The following is a 15,242-nucleotide window of genomic DNA, read 5'->3' as shown; positions in this document are numbered from 1 at the left end:
TAGGGGAAAGGAGGGGGGGGGGGGGGGGTTGGGAAAGGTGGGGGTAGTGAGCATGTGTACGAATTATTGTGTGATGTGTATATAAATGAAATAGATAGAGAGTTGTGCGTGTAGGGAAAAAGATAGGGAGGGGAAAAAAAGAAGAAGGGTGAGGGTGTAAGTGTGTGTGTGTAAGTGTGTGTGAGAGGAAGGGGGAGAGAGGGGAGGGGGGGTTTGTGTGTGTGTGTGTGTGTGTGTGTGTGTGTGTGTGTGTGTATGTAGGTGAAAGGGAAGGGGAAAAGAGGGGGGTGTAAAAAAGGGAGGGGCAAAGAAGGGGGGTGTGTGGAGTCCCAGCTGGTCCGCCTCCACATACACCTCTGTGTCTGGTAGGCTGGTCCTCATCTTAAGTAAGGCGGCTGTGAGCTCTGGGAGCAGGCGATCAGGTGATCAAGCTCCCAGAGCGAAACGTACGTCACTTCCGATCCCGGTGTCCGAACTTCCGGTCGCTCGGACCGCGGACATCGGCTCCACAGCTCCAAGTTCAGCACACCCTCTTCCTGGCTGGAAACCTCTACCCACAACTGCGGGACACTTCAGGCCTCACACTGCCCACCAATGCATGCAGGCATTAAGGTTTGAGCCACACACCTAGTGAGGCATTTTTTTTCAACTTCCACCAGGGGGGACTCCTATCTAGGCACAGCCTAACTATTCCTCCACCTTGTCCAAACAATTCAGGGGCACAGTGGGAGGTAGCACTCATCCTTTATGTAGATAAATCAACAGCATTAGCTGTGAATATCTGAGGTGCCTAGTTCAAGGGTGTCTGTTCTCCCCTTTTTTTCCCTTTTTCTTTATATTATGATACTCAGTGCAAAAAACACTATTTGCTTATTTGGAAAAAGGGCTTCCCCCTATGTAATCTGAATGTCTAGTATTAATCTGTTATGATATCTAGCCACAGGAACATTCAGCATATGTATAACATTGTTAGTTTTTTTGTTTGTGCCTAAAAATGATATATGAATAGGAGTTTCAGATTGGGGAAACAAACTTTTATTAGAATACTGTATGTTTTTCATTGCACGGAATTGCACATATCCAGTTCAGGGAATCAATCCCTGTTGGACTACCATATTTATATGATTTATCTTATTCAGCATCACAACCATTAGAACATGATGGTGATAGTGATTTGCATATCCAACAAACATGGCCTTCCCCTATGGAATCTAAATCTCTAGGAGTTATTATTGTTTGATATCCAGTCACAGGAACATTCAGTATATGCTTTAAAAATATATTTTTTGTTCTTTGCATAAATGTGATATAACAATAGGTGTTTCATATGGGGGCAACAAACACCCATTAGAACATGGTGTGGTTTTTCATTGCACAGAATCATTTATATTTCATTCAGGGGATTAATCCCTGTCAGATTATCATATCCATAAAATTTGCCTGGAGTAACTGCACACTGGAATTGATTGCACATGCTAGAGATTTACTCACCTACGGTCAAACCGCACTGAGTATGCCCAACCTCGTCTGATCTTGGAAGCCATACACTGCAGGGCCTGGTCAGTACCCGGTTGGGAGACCACCAGGGAATACTAGGTACCGTAGGTATTTTACTCTCACATCATTTGAGTCTTTCCAGTTCTCTGTGCAGTCCCAGGCATTGAATTTTCACCGATATTTAATTCTGATATTCTGACATGGGATAGCTGAACCCAATGGAGCTGGTTTACTCCCACAAAGATTTTTTCAATTTAAAATTAAAGTAATTTTTGGATTATTAAGGGAGTAAACATATTTTCGCCTTTCTAATTTTTATCGCCCAAAATTTGTAGCAATTATCTATATTTGCCTTCTCCCTTTTATTAAGTATATCTCAATAAAAGTTTAGTATTAATATACTCATATTTTCATAATTCATCATTTTCTTATAATTTTTCTAAGTGTTCCCTGGAAAAGGCATATAGCTGCTTTTGTCTTTTGCTCTTTGTTAAGACCACATTTTCAACATATAAAAGTCAGCATACATACTAGCAGTCAGTCACATGTTAAAATATTAGACATTGTCATATGAGAATACAATCACCATCATAATAACTTACAAGTAAGTGGGACAATTGTATTTCTGTTTTTAACCAATTTTTTTCAGACATATCATGCAGAAACAACAGTAATATACAGGCCTCATATGCAATATGTACCAAAAATAACAAATCATACTATCAAGTAGAGAATTTTAGTACTGTATAACCCTTTCTCCGTAGAGTGGGATACAGGGAGACTCACCACACTTCCATATCAATCAATACGCTCGAAAGACGCTGAGTGGATTCAGACGCTATTGGTGTACACTGCCGCTCCGATAACTGATGCGAGACACAGACGCTCACTAACGGACACAGGCGCTTAGTGAACGCTAAGTGTATGCAGACGCTACGGTCTAAGCGGCAACTCTAGTATACACACGCCGCAGCGTCTAAGCTGCGACCGAGTACCCTCGTGGTAGCGTCTGAGACGGAAGTGAGGTCATTAGTTCATGGACGGGAGACGCGTGGAAACTGGTCATGAACTTGGGGGGGGGGGGGGGCGACCAGGAGAGCGTCTAACTCCCCCCGTTGACTTAAACTCTAAGGATCGCGGCCTCAACCTAGTTCTGGCGCCTATGATCCCTAAAGCATAGCGCTGTTGCACTTAGGAGTGGCAGTGCATCAACCACTGTTTGTAGTCTCCTCCAATACAGTGAAGCTGTGTCCGGACCCCCTAGTAAGAGGAAACCGATGCCTTGCCTTCTCCCCATGCTCCGGCTACAGCCTGGTAACGTCTGCTGGACCTGCTAGAATCATCCGACACAGACGCCCGCCGAGACAGCACTGTACCGCGAAGGTAAGCGTTGTTGCGACCTGGTGCGGAGTTGTTGGAGTGACTCTTTCTAATATGCGTTTAAGACGCTGTTAAGAAAAGTCACTCAAGAGAAAAAAAAATATAGTAAGACTATAAAAATAAAATAATAAAAGCTTCAGGCTGCTATTAACAGCAGCCCTGTGACCATGGTCCGGCTCCTGCCGCACCAAACAAAAAACTGATTTGACCGAGTCAGTGGGCAGGATTATACGGAGAAGCCCCGATGCATCCTGGGAGGCCAGAAAGCTTGTGACCGTTTGGTGCCATTTCTGTTGTCGCTCCGGCATATCCCAATGTTATCCTGTGGATAACCTGTGGACCCAGCCAGAGAAATGACTTATTTGCTGCGATGTTGTTAGCTTTTTAGATAACAGCATTGCGATAGGTACTTTAGTTGGTTCTCGTGCCTAACAAGGTGCGTTAACTGGCCATTCTCTGACTTAACTGCAGGGCGCATACCGGACAACTGAATAACTCCAGGGACTCCTTCCCGGTGGTTCACATCATGTGCTATTGAATTTGCCCCGTTGTCCATCACAAGGAAAAAAAACCACAAAAACCCACTGTCCCCCATGGGGGAAAAATAACACAAAAACACACACCCTTTTCAAATACAGGGGGACAAAAAAACAACACACTGGCTGTGACAGGTAGAGAACAAAGGTCTGGCTATGACAGCTGTGGAGCAGAAGGCAGGCTTTGGCAGATATGGGGCAGAGGGCGGTCTGCGGGGGGAGGGGGGGGTAAGCATTTATGTCCTGGCGGGTGATCATTATGCCAGACTCCAGACAGCAAAACCATAGGTTACAGTACAAGTGCATGGTAATATGAAATACATTTGCATCAAAACTGCATGAACTTCTGAAAGAATGTTCATAAGTTTCTGGATATAAATCCATGTTAAAGGTAACTAGAAAATGGTTCTCAAAAAAAAAAAAAAGTGCACCAGAATCTTATACAAATTATATTACATTTTACTCATTGTCAAGAGAATAATTAGATTTTAGTACGGTCTTTAATAATACAATTATACCTCCATTGACTTCATTTGTCTGGTACGATCATCCTTCATATGGTTCTTAGCATCTAGTTCATACTGAAGATCTTTAATAGTTTGTTGTAAAAGATGATTCTTGGTCAGCGATTCATCATGGGCTCTCTGGTGGTCTTGTAGATTTTCTTCCAAATGTCTGACCTAGTTGAAATATACAGAATATAGATAGTGACTAATGATTTAGTGGTATGCTTTAAGGGTTAGAATCTGGAGCAGGATAGGGTAAAGTGTTACCACATAGGAGACTGGGTCGTCAATGTGACACAGCAAGCAAAGGGGAGAAGTGGGCGTGACTCATCTTTGACATAACAGGAACTTCCCATAAAAATGGTGAAGGCGGGAATACTTCTACAGCAACATCACAAAATAGGCATGCCTTCTTCCAAAAGACATAAATAACAAACTGTCGGACAATCGTGCCCTAAGATTGTTACCTCGTCTTGTAGCTTCCTGATTGTTTGATTGCATCTTTCCACTTCCAAGGTCTTATCCTTGAACTGCCTTTGCATTTCAGCACCCTCCTTACAATATCTGTCTTTATACTCATCAAACTGTTTCTGAAGCTCCACAGTAGACATCCGGGAAAACTCGACATGATCTGAAATCTAATAAGAAGAAAATTAATTTCAGAAGAGTCTCCAACATCTAATGAAAATCATAGGCTATAAACATGATTTGTGATAGAAAATGCCCCCATTACCCACTACCAAAAAAATAAAAAATAAAAAATTGTACACGCTATGCAAATATACAAAACAAATAATTTCACAAAAGAAAATGATCACGCTGTGGTAAGGGAATTAATGCGATTGCTTCCAGATGAATGCTATGACAACACAAACATTTTCTGCCGCAGTAAGTACACAACAGGAACATTGTTTTAAAGGTTCTAGTACAGTATTATATCAATTTAGATCAGATGTGTTTTTCGTCATATATTATTACATAAACTACTTTTTGGGTGTGTAGTGATAATAAATAAATAAATACGCAAAATGGCTTTTATTTTTGTGTGCCTGTGGCCATGATCACCAATATTTTCATGAGTCACTGCAAGAAACTCTGCAAGTAATGAGTTGGAGATGTAGCGTCACAAAGGGCAGGGGGTTTATTGTACAATTTAACAATGGTTCTCCAAATTATGGGAAAACCCTTATCCCAAGAGTTAAGCATTCTCTATATACATACAAGGTCTCTATATGCTCAGATGAGCTCACCATACAACAGCAATTGTTTCTTTTTTTTTTTCATTTATGGAATTTGGAACCTTACTAATAAAAGAGTATGCAGATAAAAGATACTAGATGTGTATAATACATTAAACTAGAGTCAATCACACAGAGAGGTCCAACCAAGTTGGAAATACATTTGTGTCACAATCCAAGTCTATTGTATTTATATATCATAATAAATGCTGGTTTAGCTCTTATAAAAAAAAACTATACATAGTACACAATTGTGGTAATACGAGATAGGTCAATAATTACATAGGGTAAATAATACAACAGGGCACACTGTGGGTAATTCCAAGTTGATCGCAGCAGGAAATTTTTTAGCAGTTGGGCAAAACCATGTGCAGTGCAGTGGGAGCAGATATAACATGTGCAGAGAGAGTTAGATTTGCGTGGGTTATTTTGTTTCTGTGCAGGGTAAATACTAGCTGCTTTATTTTTACATTGCAATTTAGATTGCAGATTGAACTCACCACACCCAAATCTAACTCTCTCTGCAAATCTTATTTCTCTGACGTCCTAAGTGGATGCTGGGGACTCCGTCAGGACCATGGGGATTAGCGGCTCCGCAGGAGACAGGGCACAAAACTAAAGCTTTAGGATCAGGTGGTGTGTACTGGCTCCTCCCCCCATGACCCTCCTCCAAGCCTCAGTTAGGTTTTTGTGCCCGTCCGAGCAGGGTGCAATCTGGGTGGCTCTCTTAAGGAGCTGCTTAGAAAAAGTTTTTAGGTTTATTATTTTCAGTGAGTCCTGCTGGCAACAGGCTCACTGCATCGAGGGACTTAGGGGAGAGAAGTTCAACTCACCTGCGTGCAGGATGGATTGGCTTCTTAGGCTACTGGACACCATTAGCTCCAGAGGGAGTCGGAACACAGGTCTCACCCTGGGGTTCGTCCCGGAGCCGCGCCGCCGACCCCCCTTGCAGATGCTGAAGATTGAAGGTCCAGAAACCGGCGGCAGAAGGCTCTTCAGTCTTCTTGAAGGTAGCGCACAGCACTGCAGCTGTGCGCCATTGTTTGTCACACACTTCTCACCAACGGTCACGGAGGGTGCAGGGCGCTGCTGGGGGCGCCCTGGGCAGCAATGTAAATACCTTTTATGGCTAAAAAATACATCACATATAGCCCTTGAGGCTATATGGATGTATTTAACCCCTGCCAGATATTACAAACTACGGGAGAAAAGCCCGCCGGAATAGGGGGCGGGGCTTATTCTCCTCAGCACACAGCGCCATTTTCCTGCTCAGCTCCGCTGTGAGGAAGGCTCCCAGGACTCTCCCCTGCACTGCACTACAGAAACAGGGTAAAACAGAGAGGGGGGGCACTTTTTATGGCGATATTTTATATATTTAAGCTGCTATAAGGATACAACACTTATATAAGGTTGTTCCCATATATATTATAGCGCTTGGGTGTGTGCTGGCAAACTCTCCCTCTGTCTCCCCAAAGGGCTAGTGGGGTCCTGTCTTCGATAAGAGCATTCCCTGTGTGTCTGCTGTGTGTCGGTACGTGTGTGTCGACATGTATGAGGACGATGTTGGTGTGGAGGCAGAGCAATTGCCGGTAATGGTGATGTCACCCCCCAGGGAGTCGACACCGGAATGGATGGCTTTGTTTATGGAATTACGTGATAATGTCAGCACATTACAAAAATCAGTTGACGACATGAGACGGCCGGAAAACCAGTTGGTACCTGCCCAGGCGTCTCAGACACCGTCAGGGGCTGTAAAACGCCCTTTACCTCAGTCGGTCGACACAGACCCAGACACGGACACTGAATCTAGTGTCGACGGTGAAGAAACAAAAAGGGGAGTAAGAACGATACTCGTGGCTCCGGATTGGCCAAGAAGACTTGGTACCCGGAACTTCAGGAGATGCTCACGGAAAATACGTGGCCTCTACCTCTAAGACGGGACCTGATTCAGCAGGGACCGTGTCTATTCCAAGACTTACCGCGGCTGCGTTTGACGGCATGGCGGTTGAACGCCGAATTCTAAAGGAAAAAGGCATTCCAGAAGAGGTCATTCCTACACTGGTTAAAGCCAGGAAGGAGGTGACTGCACAACATTATCACCGCATTTGGAGAAAATATGTTGCGTGGTGTGAGGCCAGGAAGGCCCCCACGGAGGAATTTCAACTGGGTCGATTCCTACATTTCCTGCAAACAGGATTGTCTATGGGCCTCAAATTGGGGTCCATTAAGGTTCAAATTTCGGCCCTGTCGATTTTCTTCCAGAAAGAATTGGCTTCAGTTCCTGAAGTCCAGACTTTTGTAAAAGGAGTACTACATATACAGCCCCCGGTTGTGCCCCCAGTGGCTCCGTGGGACCTGAATGTAGTTTTGGATTTTCTCAAATCCCATTGGTTTGAGCCACTCAAATCGGTGGATTTGAAATATCTTACATGGAAAGTAACCATGCTACTGGCCCTGGCTTCAGCCAGGAGAGTATCAGAATTGGCGGCTTTATCGTATAAGAGCCCATATCTGATTTTCCATTCGGACAGGGCAGAACTGCGGACGCGTCCTCAGTTTCTGCCTAAGGTGGTGTCAGCGTTTCACCTGAACCAGCCTATTGTGGTGCCTGCGGCTACTAGCGATTTGGAAGATTCCAAGTTGCTGGACGTTGTCAGGGCATTGAAAATATACATTTCAAGGACGGCTGGAGTCAGAAAATCTGACTCGCTGTTTATACTGTATGCACCCAACAAGCTGGGTGCTCCTGCTTCTAAGCAGACGATTGCTCGTTGGATTTGTAGCACAATTCAACTTGCACATTCTGTGGCAGGCCTGCCACAGCCTAAATCTGTCAAGGCCCATTCCACAAGGAAGGTGGGCTCATCCTGGGCGGCTGCCCGAGGGGTCTCGGCATTACAACTCTGCCGAGCAGCTACGTGGTCGGGGGAGAACACGTTTGTAAAATTCTACAAATTTGATACCCTGGCTAAAGAGGACCTGGAGTTCTCTCATTCGGTGCTGCAGAGTCATCCGCACTCTCCCGCCCATTTGGGAGCTTTGGTATAATCCCCATGGTCCTGACGGAGTCCCCAGCATCCACTTAGGACGTCAGAGAAAATAAGATTTTACTTACCGATAAATCTATTTCTCGTAGTCCGTAGTGGATGCTGGGCGCCCATCCCAAGTGCGGATTGTCTGCAATACTTGTACATAGTTATTGTTACAAAAAAATCGGGTTGTTATTTGTTGTGAGCCGTCTGTTCAGAGGCTCCTACGTTTGTCATACTGTTAACTGGGTTTAGATCACAAGTTATACGGTGTGATTGGTGTGGCTGGTATGAGTCTTACCCGGGATTCAATATCCTTCCTTATTGTGTACGCTCGTCCGGGCACAGTATCCTAACTGAGGCTTGGAGGAGGGTCATGGGGGGAGGAGCCAGTACACACCACCTGATCCTAAAGCTTTAGTTTTGTGCCCTGTCTCCTGCGGAGCCGCTAATCCCCATGGTCCTGACGGAGTCCCCAGCATCCACTACGGACTACGAGAAATAGATTTATCGGTAAGTAAAATCTTATTATCTGCCTCCCCTGCAGTGCACATGGTTTTGCCCAACTGCTAAAAAAATTCCTGCTGCGATCAACTTGGAATTACCCCCACTGAGAATATATTAGTGGGTAGGAATTTGAGTATCATCTGCAACAATGAAAATGCACAGTTATAGTTTCACCTATTCTACAAGATGGCCCGGGTTTGGCATCTTTCACAAAAACTGTACGCTCTTTTTTTTTATAAGCAAGCAGGGTTACATTTTGATGCCAGTTTTCAGGGGTTTATGTATTTTTACATACAAATTGCAGTGCTTCCGTTATAAATGTACTCATGGCAACTGGATGTCAGTGTTAACCAGTCTAGTGGAAGACACACACATCACAATGTCTAATACGATCTCCAGTCCTTATATATTTCTTCTTTTCCAAACAAGGATAATGGTGGCAACATTGTGTTTTGTATTGGCAATATTTTATCTGTTAAGTAACATTTAAATGGTTACAAGAGAAGCATTACATTTTTTATACAGTTTATAATATGTCTAAGTATCTCCAGAGATAAAATAGTTTCTATTGTGTTATTTTAATAAATTGTTTTGTATTATACATTCGTGTTGTCAGACTCTAAAGTTGCCTTTGCGCCATTGGGTTTTTTTCTTTTGCTTTTCCAAACAAGCCTTAAAACTGCTAAAACAACTACAGTAATGCAAAAACAGCCATGGAAATGTTGTACACTTAGGACTTATATCATTTAGTACAATGCTGCAGGTAATATGGGGGCTAGAAGTAGGAAATGTGAAAACACAGTACATTTTATTTTGGTAAAATACTTTGAGCAAACCACCATTCTGGATTTTGATCTTTGCGGGTCTTTGTGGCGAATATGCACCAAAATTAAAGGCCAAAATACTGCCTATAACCACTGTTGGTCCTACTTTATTCATTACAACTTTGGCTCTTTCATACTGCTCTTTGGAACTACTGTATATATAGGAGTAATGACATACATTCTTTATATATTATATTTTTTAAGTTTAATGGTGTAAATGCATTCATTTTAAAAAATTGCCCATATACTGCACAAAACAATCTCATTAAATGTTCTGTACTCAAAATCTGCCTTCAGAGAGGACATGCAAAAAGTCAGGTAAAATTCTGCCACCACAGAGTACATCTGAAACGGCTCTCCAGGCACTGGCTAAACCAAGAATAGACTTTAAAGCACAGACTCCACACATTAAAAGGAGATTTAAACATGTAAGCCTAAATCTCATTACTGTTCTCATCTGCACTCAGCAACTAGCACCTACTGTACAGTATTGCAGATGCACCTATTCTTGGTGAGCTAATACCATAAGAAGGGTAATGATTTGTACTGTATGTACTGTACCATATTGCCCAAAACAGCTGCATGCAATCAATAAAGAAGAAAAAGAACTCTTGCATTGTGCTTCTGTCATTGTTAACATTCTGACATGCTGGCCCGGCTTCTGCTTATGTGGGGCCACTGCCATATCCAGCGCCGTAAGTAGACTTTCTGGTGCCCTGAGCCAGAAAGAGAATTGCCAAACCCCCCCCCCCCCTCCATTTTTCCAATAGGGACACAAGGCGCATGCCCGCGGGGAAGGGGAAAATGGATTTGGACGCAAATCCTCTTTATGCCGCATTCATCCACTCAACCCAAGAGCTTGCTGCCATTCAGCCACAATACCCCTCACTAAATAACACATTTCCATATACTGCTACACCCAGGACTCAAACCCACAACCTGCTGCATCCCAGCAATACATCCCACCCACCGAGCCAAGTGATCCTGGGCACATCAGCATCCTGAAGGACAGTGCGACTGAACGACAAAGAGCTGTCAAGTCCATGAATGTTGTGCAGGTATTTGTGACAAAAGGGGTGGGGGCAGGAGACAGGGGCAGTCAGGAGATGCTGGGCTTCAAAAAGGGAAGTGGCTGCAAGAGTAAGTAATTAGATAATTCATAATTGTCAAGTACTACCAACAGAGCCTCCTACCCTGCAGTGCTATGTGCGAAGCACATGCCGCACACACCTAGTTACAGCCCATTGTGGAGCCCACTGTCCAATAATTTAGTGGGAGGGGGGGGGGGTTCTCCCTCCCTCTACAGTTCTCTTTTCACTGCCATTATCTCTTTCTTCCCTGATTTATTTTCCGTTATCCTCCTGCATCTACCGCCTCTCCCAGCAGCTCTTAAATGAGCAGCGGTTTTTCTTTTCTCAAAACCAGAGCTACAACTTTCCCTTTAATGCATCAGAGAAATAATGATGATACAATACTTCTGCATGATTTATTACAGTGGGTCCATGATATTACAATAATACCAGCTGTGCCATAGGTCCAGTTAAGCATGAGACCCTGTGTGGTGGAGCTGCATAAAATGACACGTAGATATTCAAGGAAAGCTGCATATTACAAATGGCCTATAATTCTGCACATGTATAATTACTAGTTGAATGCACATATAAAATTTCCATTTTTCCAGTGTGTCTGGTCCTTTAATGAGCTCCTATGGCTAATGACCTTGACAAAATACATTTGAATTCCGAAACTGGTTAGGTGGTCTATGATCCAAATAACTTTGAACACAGCTCATGACTAACTGGAAAATGTCAAAACAAGCAGTCTAGCAGCACACAGAGCTCAGATATAATGATTAACAGCTCCAGGCTGGCTCATGATATTGGTAGGGACATTTAAAAGCACATTCCAATGCAGGTCTGCAGCTCCCAACTATAGCGGCTACAGACCAGTTCACTCTGGTATTAAACAGAACCTAAATGATGCTTTATTGAATAGTAGCGGGAATATGACATAATGGCTGTCTGCAGCAAGTGAAAAGGTGAATTGTGCATAGCTTAAGCTGCAGGGTCACTCACACGGGGCTATTACTTTAACTGAATTTTTTTGGGAGCCTGGATGAATTCAAACTCGCTGACCACATTAATCATGCTGCTTCCAAGGGGATACGCCCATGCACCATGACCGCACTGTCATGTGACTGCTAACATGCTATGCAGTGTTGTCACTGCTCATGTGAGTAGATCACTGCACCGCCCACCACTGATATACAGTACTGCTATTTCATATTGTTCCTATAGATTTGTTTTTTTTTACAGTACAAGAAGTTACAGTACCATCTAAAGTCTATATCTTATCTTCTGAACTAAGTAGATCACTGCAAGTCTGCACCACAGTAGCGCACGCAGGGGGGGTTTCTGAGTACCCAGAAACCCCACCCCACCACACCCACCCTGACGGATCACTTTTTTTTTTTTTAAGAGACACAGAGACAACCATGTCCCCTTCTCTACACTTGTCTTGGGCAAGCCGCGATTGGAGCTAGCCGGCCACTGCCTATTAAGCTGTCAGTGCTTCCGCGTCAGGAGGTTTACATATCCATAACACCTGATGCGGAGCACCGACAGCTGAACAGGCAGTGACCCGGCCAGCTCTGATCGCAGTGCGAGCACTGCACCAGCTTTGAGAAAGGGAGGATGCGCCCGTCAGGGTCACAAGTAAGTGTGGTTGGAGGGAGGTAGGGTGAGGGGGTGAAGGGATAAGTATGCTATGTGCAAATGTTGCAGGGCTGTAATTATTAGGGAAGCTTCTTTTCGATTAGGTTTAGTGTTAACTGAAGTGTAGAATACGTATTGATGTTACATGGTTGAGAATTTTTTTTTCTTTACCTAGAGTCTCTCTTCTGTTATAGTAATGGTGGAGTACCGTGATCTGTCTTGGTATTTATTGGAGGGCCTTATTGGTTATGATATCACTCATTTGTCCACAGACTCCACACCAGGATGGATCTATAGTGATATTTAGATATAGAACCTTATATTAGACTTATCTGTACAACAATATTTGGTAGTACAGTTAGAGATTTTATTACGTTTTTTAAGATATTATCTATTATTTAGCACAGAAATTTATGAGTTTATAAGTACTCTCCGACAGGTGTTGGTTAGTTTTGCATTATTTAAATTTTTCTTGTTTTTTTAATTATTTCTTTATTGTTGTATTACTATATGTATGCACATCATTGCACTTTATTATATATAGGATCGATTATGGTATTTATGTATAGGATAAAATAATCTCCCTGGTGGAAGCTGCAAGCGGCACCTTTATTCACTATCTATTTACTGGACATATGAGTGGCCCCAGGGCCATATAATCGGTGCTGGTCTGCGAGTATATATATATATATATAGATATATTTATTTATTTATTTAGAAACCCCCCCTTAAAAATCCTGCGTTTGCCCCTGAAGGGGTTGGCAAAGGGGTTAGACACCCCCGAAACGTTGGACCTGTCAAAGGTTTGGACACACTTTCTCATTCAACTGAATGAGAAAGTGTGTCCAAACGTGTATATCTAGCAATGATGGCATTCTTCGTTCTGGGAATCATGTGTAAAAATCAATTACAGTTCTTCAGGGAACACACACACACACACACACACACACACACACACACACACACACACACACACACACACACACATATATATTTTGGAAACTACATTTAAAAATGCTGCGTTTGCCCCTGCACCACTGATATACAGTTCTGCTTTTTCATATAGTTCCTATATGTTCATTTTTTTTTACAGTACAGAAAATGATACATTACGATCTAAAGTCTATAGCTGATCTTCGAACCACAGTACCTGAGAATGCCCAGTTCATAGTTCACTACACACTTGTTAGACAACCACCACAGATTAAAAGGTAATGTTCTATTGGATTTATTTGCTCCCCCCTCCACAAACCTAATAAAATTATTGTTGTAAAAGTAGTTTAATTAATTAGACATTGAGATATAACACATTTCTAACTACTCTCTCAATAAGGTGGCCCAGGATCAAAATTTGTCAGGAGACCCAAATCCCTATAGACAGTCTTCCCATGAGGTAATTGTTTTACAGGTCATCCTTCTTTTAGGTCTATTATAGTGGTTGTGAAATGGCTAAAGCCTTAATTACATAGAAATAGACAAGCAAAATGGGCAATTAAAACATAAGAGTAAAAAACAGCTGAAGAAATTAATTTAAATATTTTAGTGATTTTTTTTTTTTTTAAATTAGTAAGTAAGAAGAATAATTATGTATATAGGAACTGTGTGTACCTGTAATAGAAGCACTGATAAGAAGACCATATAATGTAATGATTTTATACATTTCCTTTCTCGTGCACAAAGCCCGTTTCAGCAGCTGAAACTATACTGCAAACATAAGGCTATTAGGAAGTATCTTGTTGTCAAATCTGCTTACACAACTTTGTGGAAGTGTCTTTGTTTTTCATTTCGTTTTAATCACTCCTTATTGTATCCAAGTCTGCCTGTCAATCACAACAAGGTGTGATAATACTTTCACAGTACAATAACAATATCAAGGCAGTACTTCTGGAAGGGGCGGAACTACTGCCGGTGAACAAAAACCAGCTGTCACAGTGACGGCTGTCAGTGGCTGCGATCCATCAGGGATTGTCTTGGACCGTCTGGACTGTCAGCAATCCCGGACGGGCTGGGATGCTGCACATGCACTGCCTGTTGGGGACTCCCAAAAAGGATCACGCAAATGCTGTGGGAGGAGAGGGCCTCTTTGAGTCCTTTTGTTACACTATCTGCCACCTCCCGGACTGCAAGGTCACTGGTACGGGTGACTCTACCCAGAGCCGTAACTAATGCATACGGTGCTCGGCACACAGCACAACTGGCCGCATACACCCGCGATCGCCCTTTGTATGCACTGCTGCCGGCAGCTGCAGCGCTTCCCACTGTAATGTACAATAGTAGTGGTGTGCCCGACTTCAGACGTCTCTTTCTGGCACAGGGCACCAAAATGTCTAGTTACGGCACTAACTCTACCCAATGAGCTGCAGGAGTGAATAATGCCATCATATGCTCCTCTCCCCATCACCCCCTGACAGCATCCATCTGTGGAGCCTCCAAGCCGTGCTATTGACATCAGACACTACTGTTTATGGTCATTGGTATTTTTAGATTGTGCCTTTAAAGATGGTTTTCAAACATTCTGCTGCACTTATTTGTGGTCTTTTAATCGAAAAATAATAGAACGTAAATAAATATATTTGCAACAAAGTGTACTATAGTAACTATTAGCAGACATGACATCCTGTAACATTCTCTTGCAGTGAGAATTAGGGACCATGGAGGCCAGGCTTGCAAGTATACTTGGAACACTAATAATAAAACAGCAGAAAAATAATATTGCAATAATATTCTGCAAATTGTGCAACATGTAGTAAAAATATGAGGTGTTTACTCAAAAAAGTAATATTGCTGTATAACAAAAATACAACCGTTACCCATAAGTAGATAATACATAAAGCTCTAGCAGCCAGTCTTGGGCAGTAAGCAGGAAGAATGTTGAGGAAATTTTGTCATAGCTATTTCCATAGAGGTTTTAATGAAAGGCTTGAGGAAAATATGGAAAACTATCTCACCGAGCTTAAAAGGATTTAGATTGTGACCACTAAACAACTGAATAACCGTTATAAAAACAGCAA

The 15,242-nt window shown here is 42.7% G+C and overlaps 1 protein-coding gene and 1 pseudogene across 1 annotated transcript in view; one reads left to right on the top strand and one right to left on the bottom strand.

Moving 5' to 3' along the window:
• The window catches only part of CGNL1 (cingulin like 1), a 214,923-nt gene that overhangs the window by 71,928 nt on the left and 127,753 nt on the right, over positions 1-15,242 (bottom strand). Inside the window, exons 12-13 of the mRNA XM_063926164.1 lie at positions 4,387-4,557; positions 3,932-4,093 (exon numbers count right to left, since the gene is read on the bottom strand). Of these exons, the coding sequence (XP_063782234.1) occupies positions 3,932-4,093; positions 4,387-4,557 (333 nt within the window). The remainder of the gene's footprint in view (positions 1-3,931; positions 4,094-4,386; positions 4,558-15,242) is intronic.
• LOC134937422 (5S ribosomal RNA) lies at positions 1,490-1,608 on the top strand (annotated as a pseudogene).

The sequence above is a fragment of the Pseudophryne corroboree genome, chromosome 6 (genome assembly GCF_028390025.1).
Source record: "Pseudophryne corroboree isolate aPseCor3 chromosome 6, aPseCor3.hap2, whole genome shotgun sequence".
In the NCBI taxonomy this organism is placed as follows: Eukaryota; Metazoa; Chordata; class Amphibia; order Anura; family Myobatrachidae; genus Pseudophryne; species Pseudophryne corroboree.
Note: the sequence above shows the minus strand (reverse complement) of the source record. Positions and strands in the feature narration are given on the sequence as shown.